General features: G+C 42.7%; 1 protein-coding gene across 1 annotated transcript in view; it reads right to left on the reverse strand.

Annotated features, from left to right (window-relative positions):
* The window catches only part of LOC140467340 (6-phosphofructo-2-kinase/fructose-2,6-bisphosphatase 2-like), a 90485-nt gene that overhangs the window by 52702 nt on the left and 21414 nt on the right, over window positions 1-16369 (reverse strand). Inside the window, exon 3 of the mRNA XM_072563633.1 lies at window positions 3427-3523. Within this exon, the coding sequence (XP_072419734.1) occupies window positions 3427-3523 (97 nt within the window). The remainder of the gene's footprint in view (window positions 1-3426; window positions 3524-16369) is intronic.

Below are 16369 nucleotides of genomic sequence, written 5' to 3' on the forward strand. Positions count from 1 at the left end.
GTCAGGCAGCATCCAAGCAGCAGGAGAATTGATGTTTCGGGCATAAGTCCTTCATCAGGAATAGGGCAGGAGCAGGCTAAGACTATAGGTTGAGGGGGGAAATCAGGTTTGTGGATCTTTGGTAGGAGGTAGAATCAAGCGGTGTGGGGTACGCGTACAATGAGGTTGGAGACTGTGGATAGGAGATCCCCAGAGGTGATAAGATTGTGGATGGCCTGGGAGATAAAGGCTTGGTGATGGGAGGCAAGGTCATGGTCGAGGGGGCAGTAGGAGGTGGTGTCTGCAACTTAGTGCCTGGCTTCAGTGGTGTAGAGGTCCATTCGCTAAACCACCAAAGCGCCCCTTTGTCTGCAGGTTTGATAGTGATGTTGGTTGGAACGGAGGGATGCGCATTGTGAGGACGGGAGGTTGGGGTGGATGAGAGGGGTGGACAGGTTGAGGTGGTCAATGTCATGGTGGCAGTTAGAAATGAAGAGGTCAAGGGCAAGTAACAGGCCAGGTGAATGGGGTGTGTTGGAGGTGAGAGCAAGGATTCTTGGTGGGTGGGCAGGAGTCTTGTTTGAAATAGTGGGCACAGAGGCGGAAGAAATGTTCAAGGTCACGGCACATGTCAAACTCATTAATTTATGAGTGTAGGGGGATGAAGGTGAGGCCTTTGCTGAGAAGTAAATGTTCATCTGCAGTAAATGTTCATCTGCAGAGTCTGGGGGAATAGTAAAAACACAGCACAGCTGGGAGCTAGGACCTGGGGTGGGGCTGGAACTGAGTGACAATATATAATAAGTGAAGGAGTAGGCCATTCGGCCCTTTGAGCCAGCACCACCATTCATTGTGACCATGGCTGATCATCCACAATCAGTATCCTGTTCCTGCCTTACCCTCATAACCTTCGATTCCACTATCTTTAAGAGCTCTATCCATCTCTTTCTTGAAAGTATCCAGAGACTTGGCCTCCATGCCTTCTGGGGCAGAGCATTCAATATATCCACCACTCTCTGGGTGAAGAAGGTTCTCCTCAACTCTATTCTAAATGGCCTACCCCTTATTTTTAAACTGTGTCCTCTGGTTCTGGACTCACCCATCAGCGGAAACATTCTTCCTTCCTCCACAGTGTCCAATCCTTTAATAATCTTATACGTCTCAATCAGATCCCCTCTCAGCCTTCTAAACTCAAGTGTATACAAGTCCAGTTGCTCCAATCTTTCAATATATGATAGTCCCGCTGTTCCGGGATTTGATCTCTTGAATGTACACTGCACTTCCTCAATAACCAGAATGTCCTTCCTCATATATGGAGACCAAAACTGCATACAATACTCCAGATGCGGTCTCACCAGGGCCCTGTACAGCTGTAGAAGGACCTCTTTGCTCCTATACTTAATTCCTCCTGTTATGAAGGCCAGCATGCCATTAGCTTTCTTTACTGCTTGCTTTCATTGACTGATGCACAAGAACTTCAAAATCGACGTTCCGGGCAAAAGCCCTTCGAAACGTTGATTTCGAAGCTACTTGGATGCTGCCTGAACTGCTGTGCTCTTCCAGCACCACTAATCCAGAATCTGGTTTCCAGCATCTGCAGTCATTGTTTTTACCTGATGCACAAGAACACCTAGATCTCATTGTACTTGCCCTTTACCTAACTTCACTCTATTTAGAAAGTAATCTGCCTTCCTGTTCTTGCCACCAAAGTGGATAACACATTTATCCACATTAAACTGCATCTGCCATGCATCCGTCCACTCATCTAGCCTGTCTAAGTCACTTTGTATTCTCATAACATCCTCCTCATATTTCACCCTGCTACCCAGCTTTGTGTCATCAGCAAGTTTGCTAATATTACTTTTAATGCCTTCATCTAGATCATTAATGCGTATAGGTAAAGGGTGTTGGGGTGGAGACGGCCACTTGAGTGGGCGTGGTCATAGGGTCAGGAGTGATATCACCAACGGAAGTGATGCTCGCTATGGGGGCAGAAGTGGGGCCTACAGCAGTGCCCACAGGAGCGGAAGTGACTTCACTTGTGACGGCAGATTGAGTTTCAGTGGGTGACGTCACTGGTGGCGGAAGTGACATTGGTGATAGTATCCTCTGTGTCCAGGTGAGTGATGTCTTTTGGGGTAGAAGTGGCTGCAGTGTCGGCGACAACTGCGGGGGCAGAGGTGACGTGCAGTGTAGGTATTTTGTCTATGCCAGAGCAGTGGATCTAGCAATAGCGGCGGATCCTGCAGTGGTCGCAAAGGCAGTCATTTGGACAGCAATCGCGAAGGTGGTGTGGTCGGCAGTGGTTGCAGTCTGAGGGGCGGTGGAAGTGACATCATAATTCACTGTGCCAATCATAGGAGGAGTGGCCACATGGCTAATGGCATCTGAGCAGTTCCAAATGCCAGAGGAAGGTTCTGAAATGATTGAGGAAACCCATGTATTGAAGTAAGTACTTGAAAGTTGGCTTCACTTATGTTCTTTTATGTCCAATATGGTAGAGAAAAAAACGTTTGTTGAGTGTGTGAATTCTTCTCAGGATGTAGAACAGCAGAGGTCCATTGCAGGTCTGGGAGAGAGTGTGATTCTGAGCTGAGGCAGGGCTGACTGCAGGTAGAGTAGGTAGGGTGGCACATGGCCGCTAGCATAGAGCGGAGGTTGTTGCTGAAGGTTTCGGATTTGTAGTATGTACTAGTTGTCCTGTTCAGGTCCAAATTGTGTTGATCTGAATGTAGGCCGGAGTCCATATGGGATCAGTTGATTCCATAGGCAGGCACTGAGGAAGGAGATGTGGCTGTGGTAGTGGGTCTGCTTCAGGACGTGGCTGAAGAGCTTCAAGGCCGAGGAGATGACGTGGTGGATGCAGTGAGAGAGAGACTCACCAAGATCCTTGTAGAGAGAGGAAGAGAACTTCTTCAACGTAGGCATCTTTGGATTAGATTTTGCAGGAGGGTTGAAATCAACTAGTAGAAAGTGAGGACTACGATGCTAGAGGTCAGAGTCAAGAGTGTGGTGCCGGAAAGACAGCAGGTCAGGAAGCATCCAAGCAGCAGGAGAATCAATTTTTCAGACATCATTCCTGATGAAGGGCTTATGCCTGATACGTCAATTCTCCTGTTCCTCGGATATTGCCTGATCTGCTGTGTCCTTCCAGCACCACATTCTCGACTCCAGAGCCAACGTCAACTAAGATTCCAGTTTCTGATAAATAGAATATAAATGAGCTCTGTAGCATGATGTACCTAGCAGCTGAACAGCTCAAAGTAAATATATGAATGGGACTCTGCACCGTCACCTATGTTCGGCAAACTATGGGATCATAAGTGGAAAAATAACATTACTTCAGTAGCATATCACAAACCTGATTGAATACTAGTTAGCTACATCACTTATTGGACAATATATTAAGTATTCTGTACTCAGCATGATACAGGAAAATTTGCTTACTTCCTGATTTTCATAGCTTCTTCATTATCATGACGGAAAAATTCAAATGACTTGTATGATTTCACAGCTTCACGGCGGTACTCGCCCAGATTAAAAACTGCAAGTCAAAGAAAAACGCGTAAGTAATAAAGAAACTGGAAATTCAGAATGGATTTATTTGGAGTTGATTCCAATTATGAGTCCCCTGGAATTTCTGGAGAGGTTGAACCTCCCCCTTACAGAATCTGAAACAGTTTGTTATGTTATGTGACATGCTCCTTATTTGTCCAACACTAATTTTCTCTTGTTTCCAGATGACAATCAAATGTATTTCCTATTATAAAGTAAATAGCTACAAACTTTCCTATGTACTTACATCAACTATATTGCAACAACTAAATAACAGGTTTGATTAATTTTATTTCCAGAACAATTTGCTTTCGAGTGGACTTCTACACCATACTTGTTTAGTAATAAATCAAAGTATTGCAGTGAAACTCCACCTTTCACATCTTCACCATTCATGAATTTCCTTATCTGCACACAATTTTACCTATTGCAGCTCTAATGTTCACGTACTCCCAGTCTTAAGGAGCAAAAAGCTATAGAAATTTTCAGAAGATGTCAAACAAATGAAAAATTGCCCATTAAAAACTAAGATATGTACGCAATTATGACATGAAATTATATTTCTGAGACAGGAAAGTGAGTCCTGCATGTGTGTCTGTTGCCATATTGTATGGTAGCCCTTGCATATATACATATTAGATAGCCGATAACTGTGGTCAATGTAGCAAATTTTACACACCTTACTTTGTTATATCATTTTCTCAGTAGAATATCTTTATATTTATTAAAACATTGTATTTCATTGAATGTTGACTCCTGTATTCCATATGTACCATAATTTTGGATAGTTAGAAATCATTTATTCCATTACAAAACATGCTTGCTGCTTCTAAGTCCACTGTTTGAGATGTGTTATAGGTACTTAATCCAAGTGAAAATTAGGATTATGCTGTATGAATCAATTTGATATTAGGCTTGAGACAGAGAAAGGAGAGTCTCAAACCAAGGATTTAAATTTAAATAAGGGAGATTTCAAAGAATTGAGAAATGTTTTGGCCATCATAAATTGGGCTGAACTGTTAATGGATAAACTTACAACAATGAAAATTGTTCAAATAAAAGTTTGATATGATACAAAACAAACATGCAACTTAAAAGGCAAAAGGTCCCATGCTGTTAACTGACCCTGGTCAATAAATGAGATGAGATGAGTAAAAGCATCATGTCATGATGGTGCTTCCTTTGAAACCAGGTATACCAGGTAGACACATGGTAAATTTGAGCAGGAATACTTTATTGACAATGCTGACATTTCCACAGGTACTTCTAGACTGGACACAAGCTCTGCACCTCCAGGTCCTCCTCACGAGCTCTCATAAAAGGGGCAGCACGCCCCACTACATATATAACACCTTTTTCCCTTTATTTTAAACGTCTCATTAATAAACATATATACAATTATCAAGATTGTACATATATTGGCTAGAATGCATATAAATAGTCATGAATATTTACAAAATCATGGCAACAACAGAAGAATGATGACTCCTCTATTATACAAGACATTCCATCCATAAACTACATTGACATAATTAGTCTCTGGAGCATGGCAGTTCCTCATCTCAGGAACCTTTTCCAGTGAAGTATCCCAGACTTCAGAAAGCTCCTGTTGTTCCGCAGATATGTCTCTAATTGGCTGTTGTTGCCAGTGATGCTGTTGACATCTCCTGGCTTTGACTAACCATGGCTCAGACAGACATTACTTAGTCAACATCACCGGTCCTAACCTAACCAGCTCAGTATTCTGAGGGACTGCCCTTTGCTGGTGAGGTGTGACAATTTATCCCTAGTCTGTATCCTATCTGACAACAGTCCTGTCATATCCTGGGATTCATTTTTCTCCAGAAGTATAATACCCTCGAAGTTCCTATCCTTCTGTCCTTCCTGGTTTCACTCTACTAACTCTCTGGTCTCTCCCAGCTGCAACAAGTCAGACATGGCTCTCAGCTGATAGCTGAGCAACAGTGTTACCAGCAAAGATGAGGTTGTGTTCATATACATAGTGAGGAAGTTGTTGATTTGCTGTCAAAGCAACCCTTCCCTTGTAAAGCTGTCAAAGTTTGAAAATTTCTCTCTCCTTGGCTATTTCTTGCCAGGTGATATGGAACCAAACTCCCATGTCCAACTCCATGATTTCCTCAAATTCTTGTGCCACAAACTGTGGACCATTGTCAGGGTTCCTGAACCTGGAAAACATTTCAAACTAATCTATCATTGTTTCTGCTGATACCAACTTCATGACTGCACCTTCAGCCACTTTGAATGGGCATCCACAAGCACTAGTAACATCTCTAATGGTCTCATGAAATTGAAGAAATTTTGCTGCCACAGTGTTTGAGGCCATTCCCATGGGTGAAGGGTTGATAAGGCAGCGCCTTTCTAACTAATGTGCAGGCTTCACATGATTTCACTTTCTCGTCAATCTGCAAGTCTACCTTCAGCCACCAAAAATACCTCCCAGCTATTGCCTTCGAAGCACTGCTTTGCGGTGGCCTTGGTACATTTGTTCCAGCACCTTTCCTCTTAATTGGAGAGGAGTAACAACTCTCAGTCCCCATGTTAAACACCTGTTCTATATGGATAACTCCTACCGCCTGGATAGTGAAGGATGTAATTCTGGGCAATTTCCACAACTGGTCTTCCCTCTCAGGAATAAGTCCAGCACTCAGCTCAAAACCAGCTTATACTGATGATTTGTTGATCCTGACAGCCTTCAGCCTGGGCAAAGAATATAATTTTCATATTCAAGTTGGGAACACCTTCATTCCCTGGTACTGTCAGCGTTGACGGTCAATCTACATTGCTATGTTTCTTTACCTGTCAGTATTTGATCTTATATGAGTCGACCGAGCCAGAGCCCATCTCTGCAGTTGTGTTGTTGCCAGTGATGGCATCCCGAGCAACGGGCCAAAAATGGAGGTTAGCGACTTCTGTTCTGTCAGTAGCATGGAGTGCTTGCCATAAAGGAAATCGGCAAACTTCCTTATGCTGAACACAACACAATTTTTATTTCTCAACTTGAGCATAATTCTCCTCCATCTTGGAGAGTGACTTTGATGCAAAAGCAATGTGCCTTTCCTCTCCATTTGGTAAGATACACAACATCTCAGCGCCAAACCCATAAGGTGAGGCCTCACAAGCTAACTGTAATGCAACTTCAGGTAGAAATGCATTTTAAGGCTTGCTTCACCTCCCGGTAAGCCACCTCACATGCCTGGATCCATTTCTATTCTGGATTAGTGGTGCTGGAAGAGCACAGCAATGGCCGCCCTTTTCCTAGCAACTGATGCAGGGGTTTTAGCACAGTTCCTAGATCAGACACAAACTTACCTTTGTAATTGCCAAGTCTCAAGAACAATCTCAGTACAGACAAATTTGAGTCTAGGGGCCTTCATGATAGCCTCCCATGAAAACTGCCACGTGTCACTATTGTCAGCAGCAGCTAAGATTCCTGTGTGACCCTATCTGGAGGTTGGCCTGCAACAGATCCATTGTTGAAAATTTATTTCCCTGGCCAATCCACTGAATTAGTATATGAGTCCAAAGGAGTATTGATCTACACTCAGGGCTGGCTTGGCTGTGACCTTAAGTCACCACAAATCCTCATCATCCCATAAAGGCTGGAATGATGGGAGTGGCCTAAATCATTGGTGGTTACTGATTCCAATGCTCCCAGATTCACCAGCCGTTCTAGTTCCACCTTCACTTTAGACTGGATGGCATATGGTACCAGATGCACCTTCAAGCTCCTAAGTCAAGCCTTTAGCTTCAACTGTAATTTAGTTTTGAATCCTTCCCTTTTCCCCAGAATTCCATTGAAGACATCTTCATACTTGTCCAGGATTTCTTGCAAGTTAATTTTTGAGTCCACCAGCCTATTACCCACACCCTAGTTCAACCTCAATTTTTGTAACCAGGAACTCTGAATAATGTGGGGTAGTCACCTTTTACTACATAAAGTAGCAGTTCTGCACGTGGTCCCTTAACTATACTTTCAACAGTACATAGGTTTTCAGTGACACCACTTGTTCTGTGTATGTCTGTGGCATAATCTTGACAGGTATGAATGGTAGTGCCTTTAACTTCTCCCTAGAGACCAATTCAGAAAGCAGGGACACCACTGTGCCCCTATCCACTTCTATTTTCAATGTCTTCCCTCTACTTTGGATAGAATTCAGAAATTATCAGTTTCACCCTGTACTGACTGCATATTTAACATAAACTGCTGACCCTGGCCTTCTGCCTCTTCCACAGATCCCACTGATTCTGTCCACTCCCTAGTTGGTGGCACATACTTTATGCCTCATCCTCTAGTTTGTTCCCAGCAATTTTGGGCAATATGACTCACTGACTTACATGTGCAGTGCTGGGCTCCTTGAGTCTTATGGCAACTCTTGCCACATGGATGGCATTCTACAGTTGGTATGGCACTCTGCTGAGTTTGCACTATTTGGCACAAGCAGTTGATGACAGCCAACTGGGTCGCTTCCCTGGCAGCCAACTCCATCAAGGCAGCAATTTTGAAAACTGCCTTGAAATCCAGGTTTCTCCTTGTTAGAAGCTTCCATTGGATGGCTTCATTTCTGAGGCCACACACTAAAGGTCCCACAATGCATCTTGGAGGAACACTCTGAATTTGCAATGTCCTGCTAACTTCTTGAAAGTAGCCACAAATTTGCTAAAGGACTCTCCTTTGTCCTCTACCCATTTGTAAAAACACAAACCTTCTGCAATCATCAGTGGCTTGCATGTGAAATAATTTTCTAACATTTTGCTCTTGGAATGCCGTCTCTGCCTGTTTCTGTTGCGTAGCAGACTCCTTAAAATTGCAAAAGTCTTGATCCAGAGATACTTAAGAAAACAAGTACCACGTCCTCAGCCTCTGTTCACCTTTAAGGAACTGAAGTGCTCCATGTAAAGTTCATTTTCTGAATCTTCAAACAATCCCACTACTCCAAACTGGTCTGCCATTTAGTTTTCCTGCTACTTGAGTCCAGTAGCCATTTTCAACTGGGGTCCCCTTGCTGAACCATCTCCATTTTGGCTGCTTCCTCACTGGCTGTGCTAGCATACGTTCTTTCCTGGATTTACCCACAACACGAGCCTCCCCGCGACTTTTGTCTGCAATGTTACATACTTAATATTGCACCCTTTCTGGATGACATCCTCTCTGGACAAAAAAAGACTGTTTACGCACAGTTTGTGAACTGGATCCCATTCTTCTCGCCGTTTGTTATGATGGTGCTTCCTTTTTGAACCAGACAAATGGCATATCAGAACAGGAACACTTTCCTCATGATACTCACACCTCCAAAGCTAGTTCCCTAGACTGCAAGTTCTGCTCCTCTAATCACCTGAACAGCTGTCTTAAAGGGGCAGCACCCCCAATTACATACATAACACACTAAGCTTAAAGAAAAAGCTTGCACAAAATGCAAGGTAAAGTGAAAAACAATCTAAATGGCCAGTCAGAAAACAATAGAAAGCCACAACAGAAGTATCTGCAAGTGCTATTGAAGTTAACAAATTTCATAATTACTTTAGAAAAAAATTAAAGGGTAATGTGGGCTCATTAAAGATGGAACAAAAATAGAAATTACTGGAAAAACTCAGCAGGTCTGGCAACATTAGTACAGAGAAAGCAGATTTAATGTCTAAGATCTTTCTGCCAAAATACAGTGGGGGTGTGTTCAGTTATTGGATCCTCCTAATGCTTCAAATACATGTAAATAGTACTTTGCATAATTACAAAGTGCTTGTTGTGTTTGTTGTAGCTATACAGAAAGTCAGACCCCAATGTTTGTTTTCAATGTGCGAAGAATGTATAGAACTGAACTGCTCTAGTCACTGTACAGAGAGAATATTTTATGATTAGAAAGAAATTTGTAAAAAAATGTTTCAGGTCCATTGTTCATCTAAACACTTATTAAATGTTGTAATTGTTCCCATCATTACCAGATTTGAAAAAAGAAAGCTTCAGCAGTCCCCAATTCAGACATTAGTTGAGAATGGCAATAGTGTGGTTCAACAAATAGGGCTCATTTGTGGATTCCAGTTCCTGAAAATTGAAACTGCCTTGCCTGAAGTGGGGCATGCCAAAACACATTCTTCAAAGCCGATGGGTAGGTAGCTTTTACACCTACCAAGCCACTTCTAAGTTGTTCCTGCTTTTTGTTGCACAAGGCCTCAGATCCACATTTCCTTTATGCTCCATATGTAATGAAAAGAAGTGTGGAACCAACGTGCTTCAGCAGGCAGGTCCCAAGTCCATTTCATCTCCATTTGGTACTCTGGAGATGGGACATAAGCAGGTGCAATCAATTGAATGCAAATACACTGATACATGGTGCAAATAATCACTGTCGAATAACTGAATGGCTACTATCGATACCAGAAACTGCCAGCTCAAAGTAGACAGAATCCACTCAAGTCCAACACTGGCACCTCCATGTCATTAACTGAATGCTTAAGGACTAAACTTTGAGTGGACTTGAATAGTATGATCTTTGGAGAAATGTTGAATTACTGTCAAAACATCTAGACTTCTCCATTATTCTGCATCTGTGACTCCCAAAGTTGCAAACAGGTCTACTGGAGTAATAGCAGTGAGTATTGATAGTTTTGTCATATGATACTTTTGAAGGACAATTTTCCATTATTATTTGTGAATATAGTTTATGGATAATTAATATTAAAATTACCCTCACCCAATGTACTTTGCATGAAGCTTTTATTTCTTAAAATGTACGTATATAAATATGTACTGTCCAGCATTAATTTGAACAGATGTAAACTACATTCTCAACTTTGCAAAACGTACTAAAGATAGCCAAATCCAGTCACTTGCTTCATATTTCAATAGGTAGTGAGAAACGACAATAAATAGAACTTCTATATGTCTATACAGCATATCAAGACCTTAAAATTGCATTTTAGAGGAAGTGATTGGTTTAAAATGTTTGTAAATACAATTCAAAAGTCCAATTTAGTCTCATTGTATGATTATGTGTTTCTGGTTCTTGTTGAACTTGCTTAATACTAGGTAGTGAGATGCTACTTGAGACTGACTAGTCAGTTCAACCCCCTTTATAACTGAATGATAGGACACGCTCATGAAACTGAATGGTATGTTTACAGGGGTAATGAAACAAAGTTAAAAAAAATATCAATGGCACGAGTTATCAAATTTAAAAAAAACACAAGACTGGAAATTAAAAAAATAACTCATTAGAGAAAAAGTACCTGGAAAATTAATGGAGCTAAAAGTCAATAGATCCCTTCGACTTGTTGCAACAGAGTTATTAAAGTAGCACTAAAAATAGTGGATGCATAGGTAGTAATTTTACAAGCATCATTAGATTCTGGAAAAATGCAAGATTCTGGAAAACTACGAAGATAATGCCTTTTTTCAGAAAGAAGTGACAAAAACAAACAGGTAAATATAGGCCAGTTAACTTAAAATACATGTTATTGGGAAAATGTTCGAGGCAATTATAAAGGATATAAGAACAGAGCTTCCAGAAATACATCGTATAATCAGACTCAGCATGGATCCATGAAGAGGAAATCATTCTGAACAAATTTATTGAAATTCTCTTAAGAGTTTATAACTAGGATGTGTTAAGACGAAACGGTGTCATGTATTTGGATTAAAATAAGGTGGTTGATAAGTTCCCTCCCTTTCGACTTCTTAATTAGAGCCATGGTGTGGCGAGTATGACATCAGCATGGAGAGAGAATTGGCTAACTAGCAGAAGACAAAGTTGGGATAAGAGGGGATTTTTCAGGATGGCAAACTGTGACTAGTGGTGCATAACAGGGATCAGTGTAGTATCCATAATTATTTTAATGTATATTAATACAGCAGGTCGTGAAGAAGGCTAATAGCATGCTGGCCTTCATAACAAGAGGGATTGAGTATAGAAGCAAAGAGGTGCTTCTGCAGCTGTACAGGGCCCTGGTGAGACCACACCTGGAGTACTGTGTACAGTTCTGGTCTCCAAATTTGAGGAAAGACATTCTGGCTATTGAGGGAGTGCAGCGTAGGTTCACGAGGTCAATTCCTGGAATGGCAGGATTGCCTTACACGGAAAGACTGAAGCGACTGGGCTTGTATACCCTTGAGTTTAGAAGACTGAGAGGGGATCTGATTGAAACGTATAGGCTTATGAAAGGATTGGACACTCTGGCAGGAGGGAACATATTTCCGTTGATGGGGGAGTGCCGAACCAGAGGACACAACTTAAAAATACGGGGTAGACCATTTAGGACAGAGATGAGGAGAAACTACTTCACACAGAGAGTGGTGGCTGTGTGGAATGCTCTGCCCCAGAGGGCAGTGGAGGCCCAGTCTCTGGATTCTTTTAAGAAAGAATTGGATAGAGCTCTTAAAGATAGTGGAGTCAAGGGGTACGGAGATAAGGCTGGAACAGGATACTAATTAGGAATGATCAGCCATGATCATATTGAATGGCGGTGCAGGCTCGAAGGGCAGAATGGCCTACTCCTGCATCTATTGTCTATTGTCTATTGTCTATTGTCTATTGTCTATTGTCTATTGTCTATTGTCTATTGTCTATTAATGACTTGGATGAGTAAGGTGAATGTACCGTTACCAAATTTATGAATATTACAAGAATAGATGAGAAGGCAAGTGACAAGGATGGCATAAAAGAGTCTGCAGAGGAGTAAAAACTATGCAGATGGAATAAATGTGAAAAAATGAGAGGTTGTGCATTTTAGCAGGATGAAGAGAGTGCCAAATATTATTTAAATAGAAAAACTGCAAAAACTTAAGCACAGTGATTTGGGAATCCTTGTGCATAAATCACAAAAAATGGCATATAAGTTCAGCAGGTTATAAGGAAGGCAAATGGAATATTTGACCTTAATTCTAAGTGAATGGAGTAGAAAAATAATGAAGTTTTACTACAACTATACAAGGCACCTGGAACACAAAGTTTTGATTCCCCCATCAAAGGTCACTAGAGATACCCAGAGAAAGTTCATCAGTTGATCCCAGGGTATGAAGTTTAGAAGAATGAGAGGTGATACACCACCATTCTTGAAATATATACAACATTCTTGGGGCTTTGACAGGGCAGATGGAAAATTGTTTCCACTGCAGGAGAGTCTAGGACCAGAGGGCATAAGCTAAAATCAACTAAGCAAAAATGAGGACTGCAGATGCTGGAGATTAGAGTTAAGATGAGAGTGGTGCTGGAAATGCACAGCAGGTCAGGCAACATCCGAGGAGAGGAAAATTAACGTTTCAGGCAGAAGTCCTTCATCGGAAAGGAATGAAGGGCTCCTGATTCCTGATGAAGGGCTTCTGCCCAAAACATCAATTTTCCTGCTCCTCAGATCTGTGCGTTTCCAGCACCACTCTAATCTGGGCATAAGTTAAGAGGCTGCCCAGTTAGGTCAAAATGAGGAGGGATTTCTTCTAAGTGGAATTCCTTACCATAGAGGGCTGTTGAGGCTTCTTTGTTAAGTATATTCATAGCAGAGATAGACAGATCTTTGATCAGTATCTGAATCAAATGTTATAGGAAAAAGACGGAAGTGAAGTTGAGGTTTATCAAATCAGCCAAAAGCACATTGAATGACAGATCAGACTTGATGGATGATTGGCCTGCTTTCACTCCCTATTCATTTGGTCTTATGGTCAACACCTTCCAAACCATGACCTCTACCACCGAGCACGTCAGCATGGCAGATGATTGGGGCCCCTGTCACCTCCAAACTCTTTAAGCCACAAATTATCCTGAATTATGACTAGCTTGCTGTTTCTTCACTCCTGCTGGGTCAAAATCCTGGAACTCCTTTCTTAAAAACACTGTGGTTGTGCTTACACCCATGGACTGTGGTGGTTCAAAAAGGTGGCTCATCATCTTCTTGAAGGCAAATACAAATGGCCAGTGCTAATCCAACAACAACACCCCACCAATTAATAGTGAAAATAATCAAAATTTGTAAGTGGGGACATGCAAGAATCAGAGTGAATGGAGATGTATTTGTAGTCTTATTCTTGAACAGCAACAACAGGACCAGAGGGACAACAGGATAATCCACAAACCTTGTGGGAAAAGATTTGCTAACCCATGACAGATCCACAAAAGCAAATTGGCCAAATTGTACCAGGACACCCAGAATTCCCGAGCACCTCACAAACTGGATCAGATGGCACGCAGACAATGGAATATGCTTTCAAGCTCCCATGGATATGACAAGAGGCTCAAAGCCCTAAGGGCAGTTTCACAACCCAGCAACAGCAAAGCCACACAAAGAGTAGGACAGATAGACAGGCACCACAGGACAATGGAAGCACCTCACCACTTGACTTTAACACCTACCTGTGAAGATGAATGGAACCATGATACTGTCAAGACCATAAGACCATAAGACATAGGAGTGGATGTAAGGCCATTCGGCCCATCGAGTCCACTCCGCCATTCAATCATGGCTGATGCGCATTTCAGCTCCACTTGCCAGCGTTCTCCCCGTAGCCCTTAATTCCTCTAGACAACAAGAACCTATCAATCTCGGCCTTGAAGACATTTAGCGTCCCGGCTTCCACTGCACTCCGTGGCAATGAATTCCACAGGCCCACCACTCTCTGTCTGAAGAAATGTCTCCGCATTTCCGTTCTGAAATGACCCCCTCTAATTCTAAGGCTGTGTCCACGGGTCCTAGTCTCCTCGCCTAACAGAAACAATTTTCTAGCATCCACCTTTTCAAAGCCATGTATTATTTTGTACGTCTCTATTAGATCTCCCCTTAATCTTCTAAACTCCAACGAATACAACCCCAGTATCCTCAGCCGTTCCTCATATGCTAGACCTGTCATTCCAGGGATCATCCGTGTGAATCTCCGCTGGACACGTTCCAGTGCCAGTATGTCCTTCCTGAGGTGTGGGGACCAAAACTGGACACAGTACTCCAAATGGGGCCTAACCAGAGCTTTATAAAGTCTTAGTAGTACATCTCTGCTTTTATATTCCAACCCTCTTGAGATAAGAGACAACATTGCATTCGCTTTCTTAATCACAGACTCAACCTGCATGTTTACCTTTAGAGAATCCTCGACTAGCACTCCCAGATCCCTTTGTGCTTTGGCTTTATTAAGTTTCTCACCATTTAGAAAGTAGTCCATTCCTATATTCTTTTTGCCAAAGTGCAAGACCTCGCACTTGCTCACGTTAAATTCCATCAGCCATTTCCTGGACCACTCTCCCAACCTGTCTAGATCCTTCTGTAGTCTCCCCACTTCCTCAGTACTACCTGCCTGTCTACCTAACTTTGTATCATCGGCAAACTTCGCTAGAATGCCCCCGGTTCCCTCATCCAAATCATTAATATATAATGCGAACAGCTGTGGCCCCAGCACCGAACCCTGCGGGACACCGCTCGTCACCGGCTGCCATTCTGAAAAAGAACCTTTTATCCCAACTCTCTGCCTTCTGTTAGATAGCCAATCCTCAATCCATCCCAGCAGCTCACCTCGAACACCATGGGCCCTCACCTTGCTCAGCAGTCTCCCGTGTGGCACCTTATCAAAGGCCTTTTGAAAGTCCAGATAGACCACATCCACTGGGTTCCCCTGGTCTAACCTACTTGTTACCTCTTCAAAAAATTCCAACAGGTTTGTCAGGCATGACCTCCCTTTACTAAATCCATGTTGACTTGTTCTAATCAGACTCTGCTCTTCCAAGAATTTAGAAACCTCATCCTTAATGATGGATTCTAGAATTTTACCAACAACCGAGGTTAAGCTGATTGGCCTATAATTTTCCATCTTTTGCCTTGATCCTTTCTTGAACAAGGGGGTTACTACAGCCATCTTCCAATCGTCCGGGACCTTTCCTGACTCCAGTGACTCTTGAAAGATCTCAACCAATGCCTCTGCTATTTCCTCAGCAACCTCTCTCAGAACTATTTCCTCAGCAACCTCTCTCAGAACCTCTCTCAAGATGTTGCATTGTGTGAAGGAACAGGACATTCATCAATAAACTGTTTTCCAATTAGCACCCTTACAACTAAATCACTCAATTTTCAGAAACATTGTATTTTCCCATTTCTTAATCAGTGTCATTGTGCAGCATTACTATAAAACTGGTCTCATCCTCAGCTCTGGGAGGAGAAATCAAATTCTCTGTGCAGACCGTCAGTTCTGTGTCAGCTAGTCTGTTTTCACGGAGGTCCTCGATGACGGAACACGAGAGAGGCTGGACCAGCCGCTATCTCTGGATGAACTGACCAAGACCCTCGAGTCCTTCGAAAAGAATAAAACTCCCGGAAGCGACGGCTTACCGGTCAAGATTTATTCCGCTCTTTTGGACTTGATCGGCCAGGACCTGCTGGAGGTGTATGTCAGTATGCTTTGGGCAGGTACCATGAGTGAATCCATGAGGAAAGGCATCATCACCCTCATCTACAAGCGGAAGGGGGAGAGGGAGGAAATTAGAAATTGGAGACCGATCTCACTGTTAAATGCAGACTACAAAATCTTGTCAAAGGTCATCGCCAACCGGGTCAGGTCTGCTCTGGGATCGGTGATCCACCCAGACCAAACCTGTGCTGTACCGGGCAGGAAGATCTCTGAGAGTCTTGCACTCCTCAGGGATACGATCGCCTACGTGCAGGACAGGGGGGTGGACACCTGCCTCATCAGCCTGGACCAGGAGAAAGCCTTTGACAGGATATCGCATACATATATGAGGGATGTCCTCTCCAAAATGGGCTTTGGGGAGGGAATCGGAAATTGGATCAGACTGCTGTACACCAACATTGTCAGTGCAGTCTCAATCAATGGGTGGGAATCAGATAGCTTCCC

The sequence above is a fragment of the Chiloscyllium punctatum genome, chromosome 45, assembly GCF_047496795.1.
Source record: "Chiloscyllium punctatum isolate Juve2018m chromosome 45, sChiPun1.3, whole genome shotgun sequence".
NCBI classification, from domain to species: Eukaryota; Metazoa; Chordata; class Chondrichthyes; order Orectolobiformes; family Hemiscylliidae; genus Chiloscyllium; species Chiloscyllium punctatum.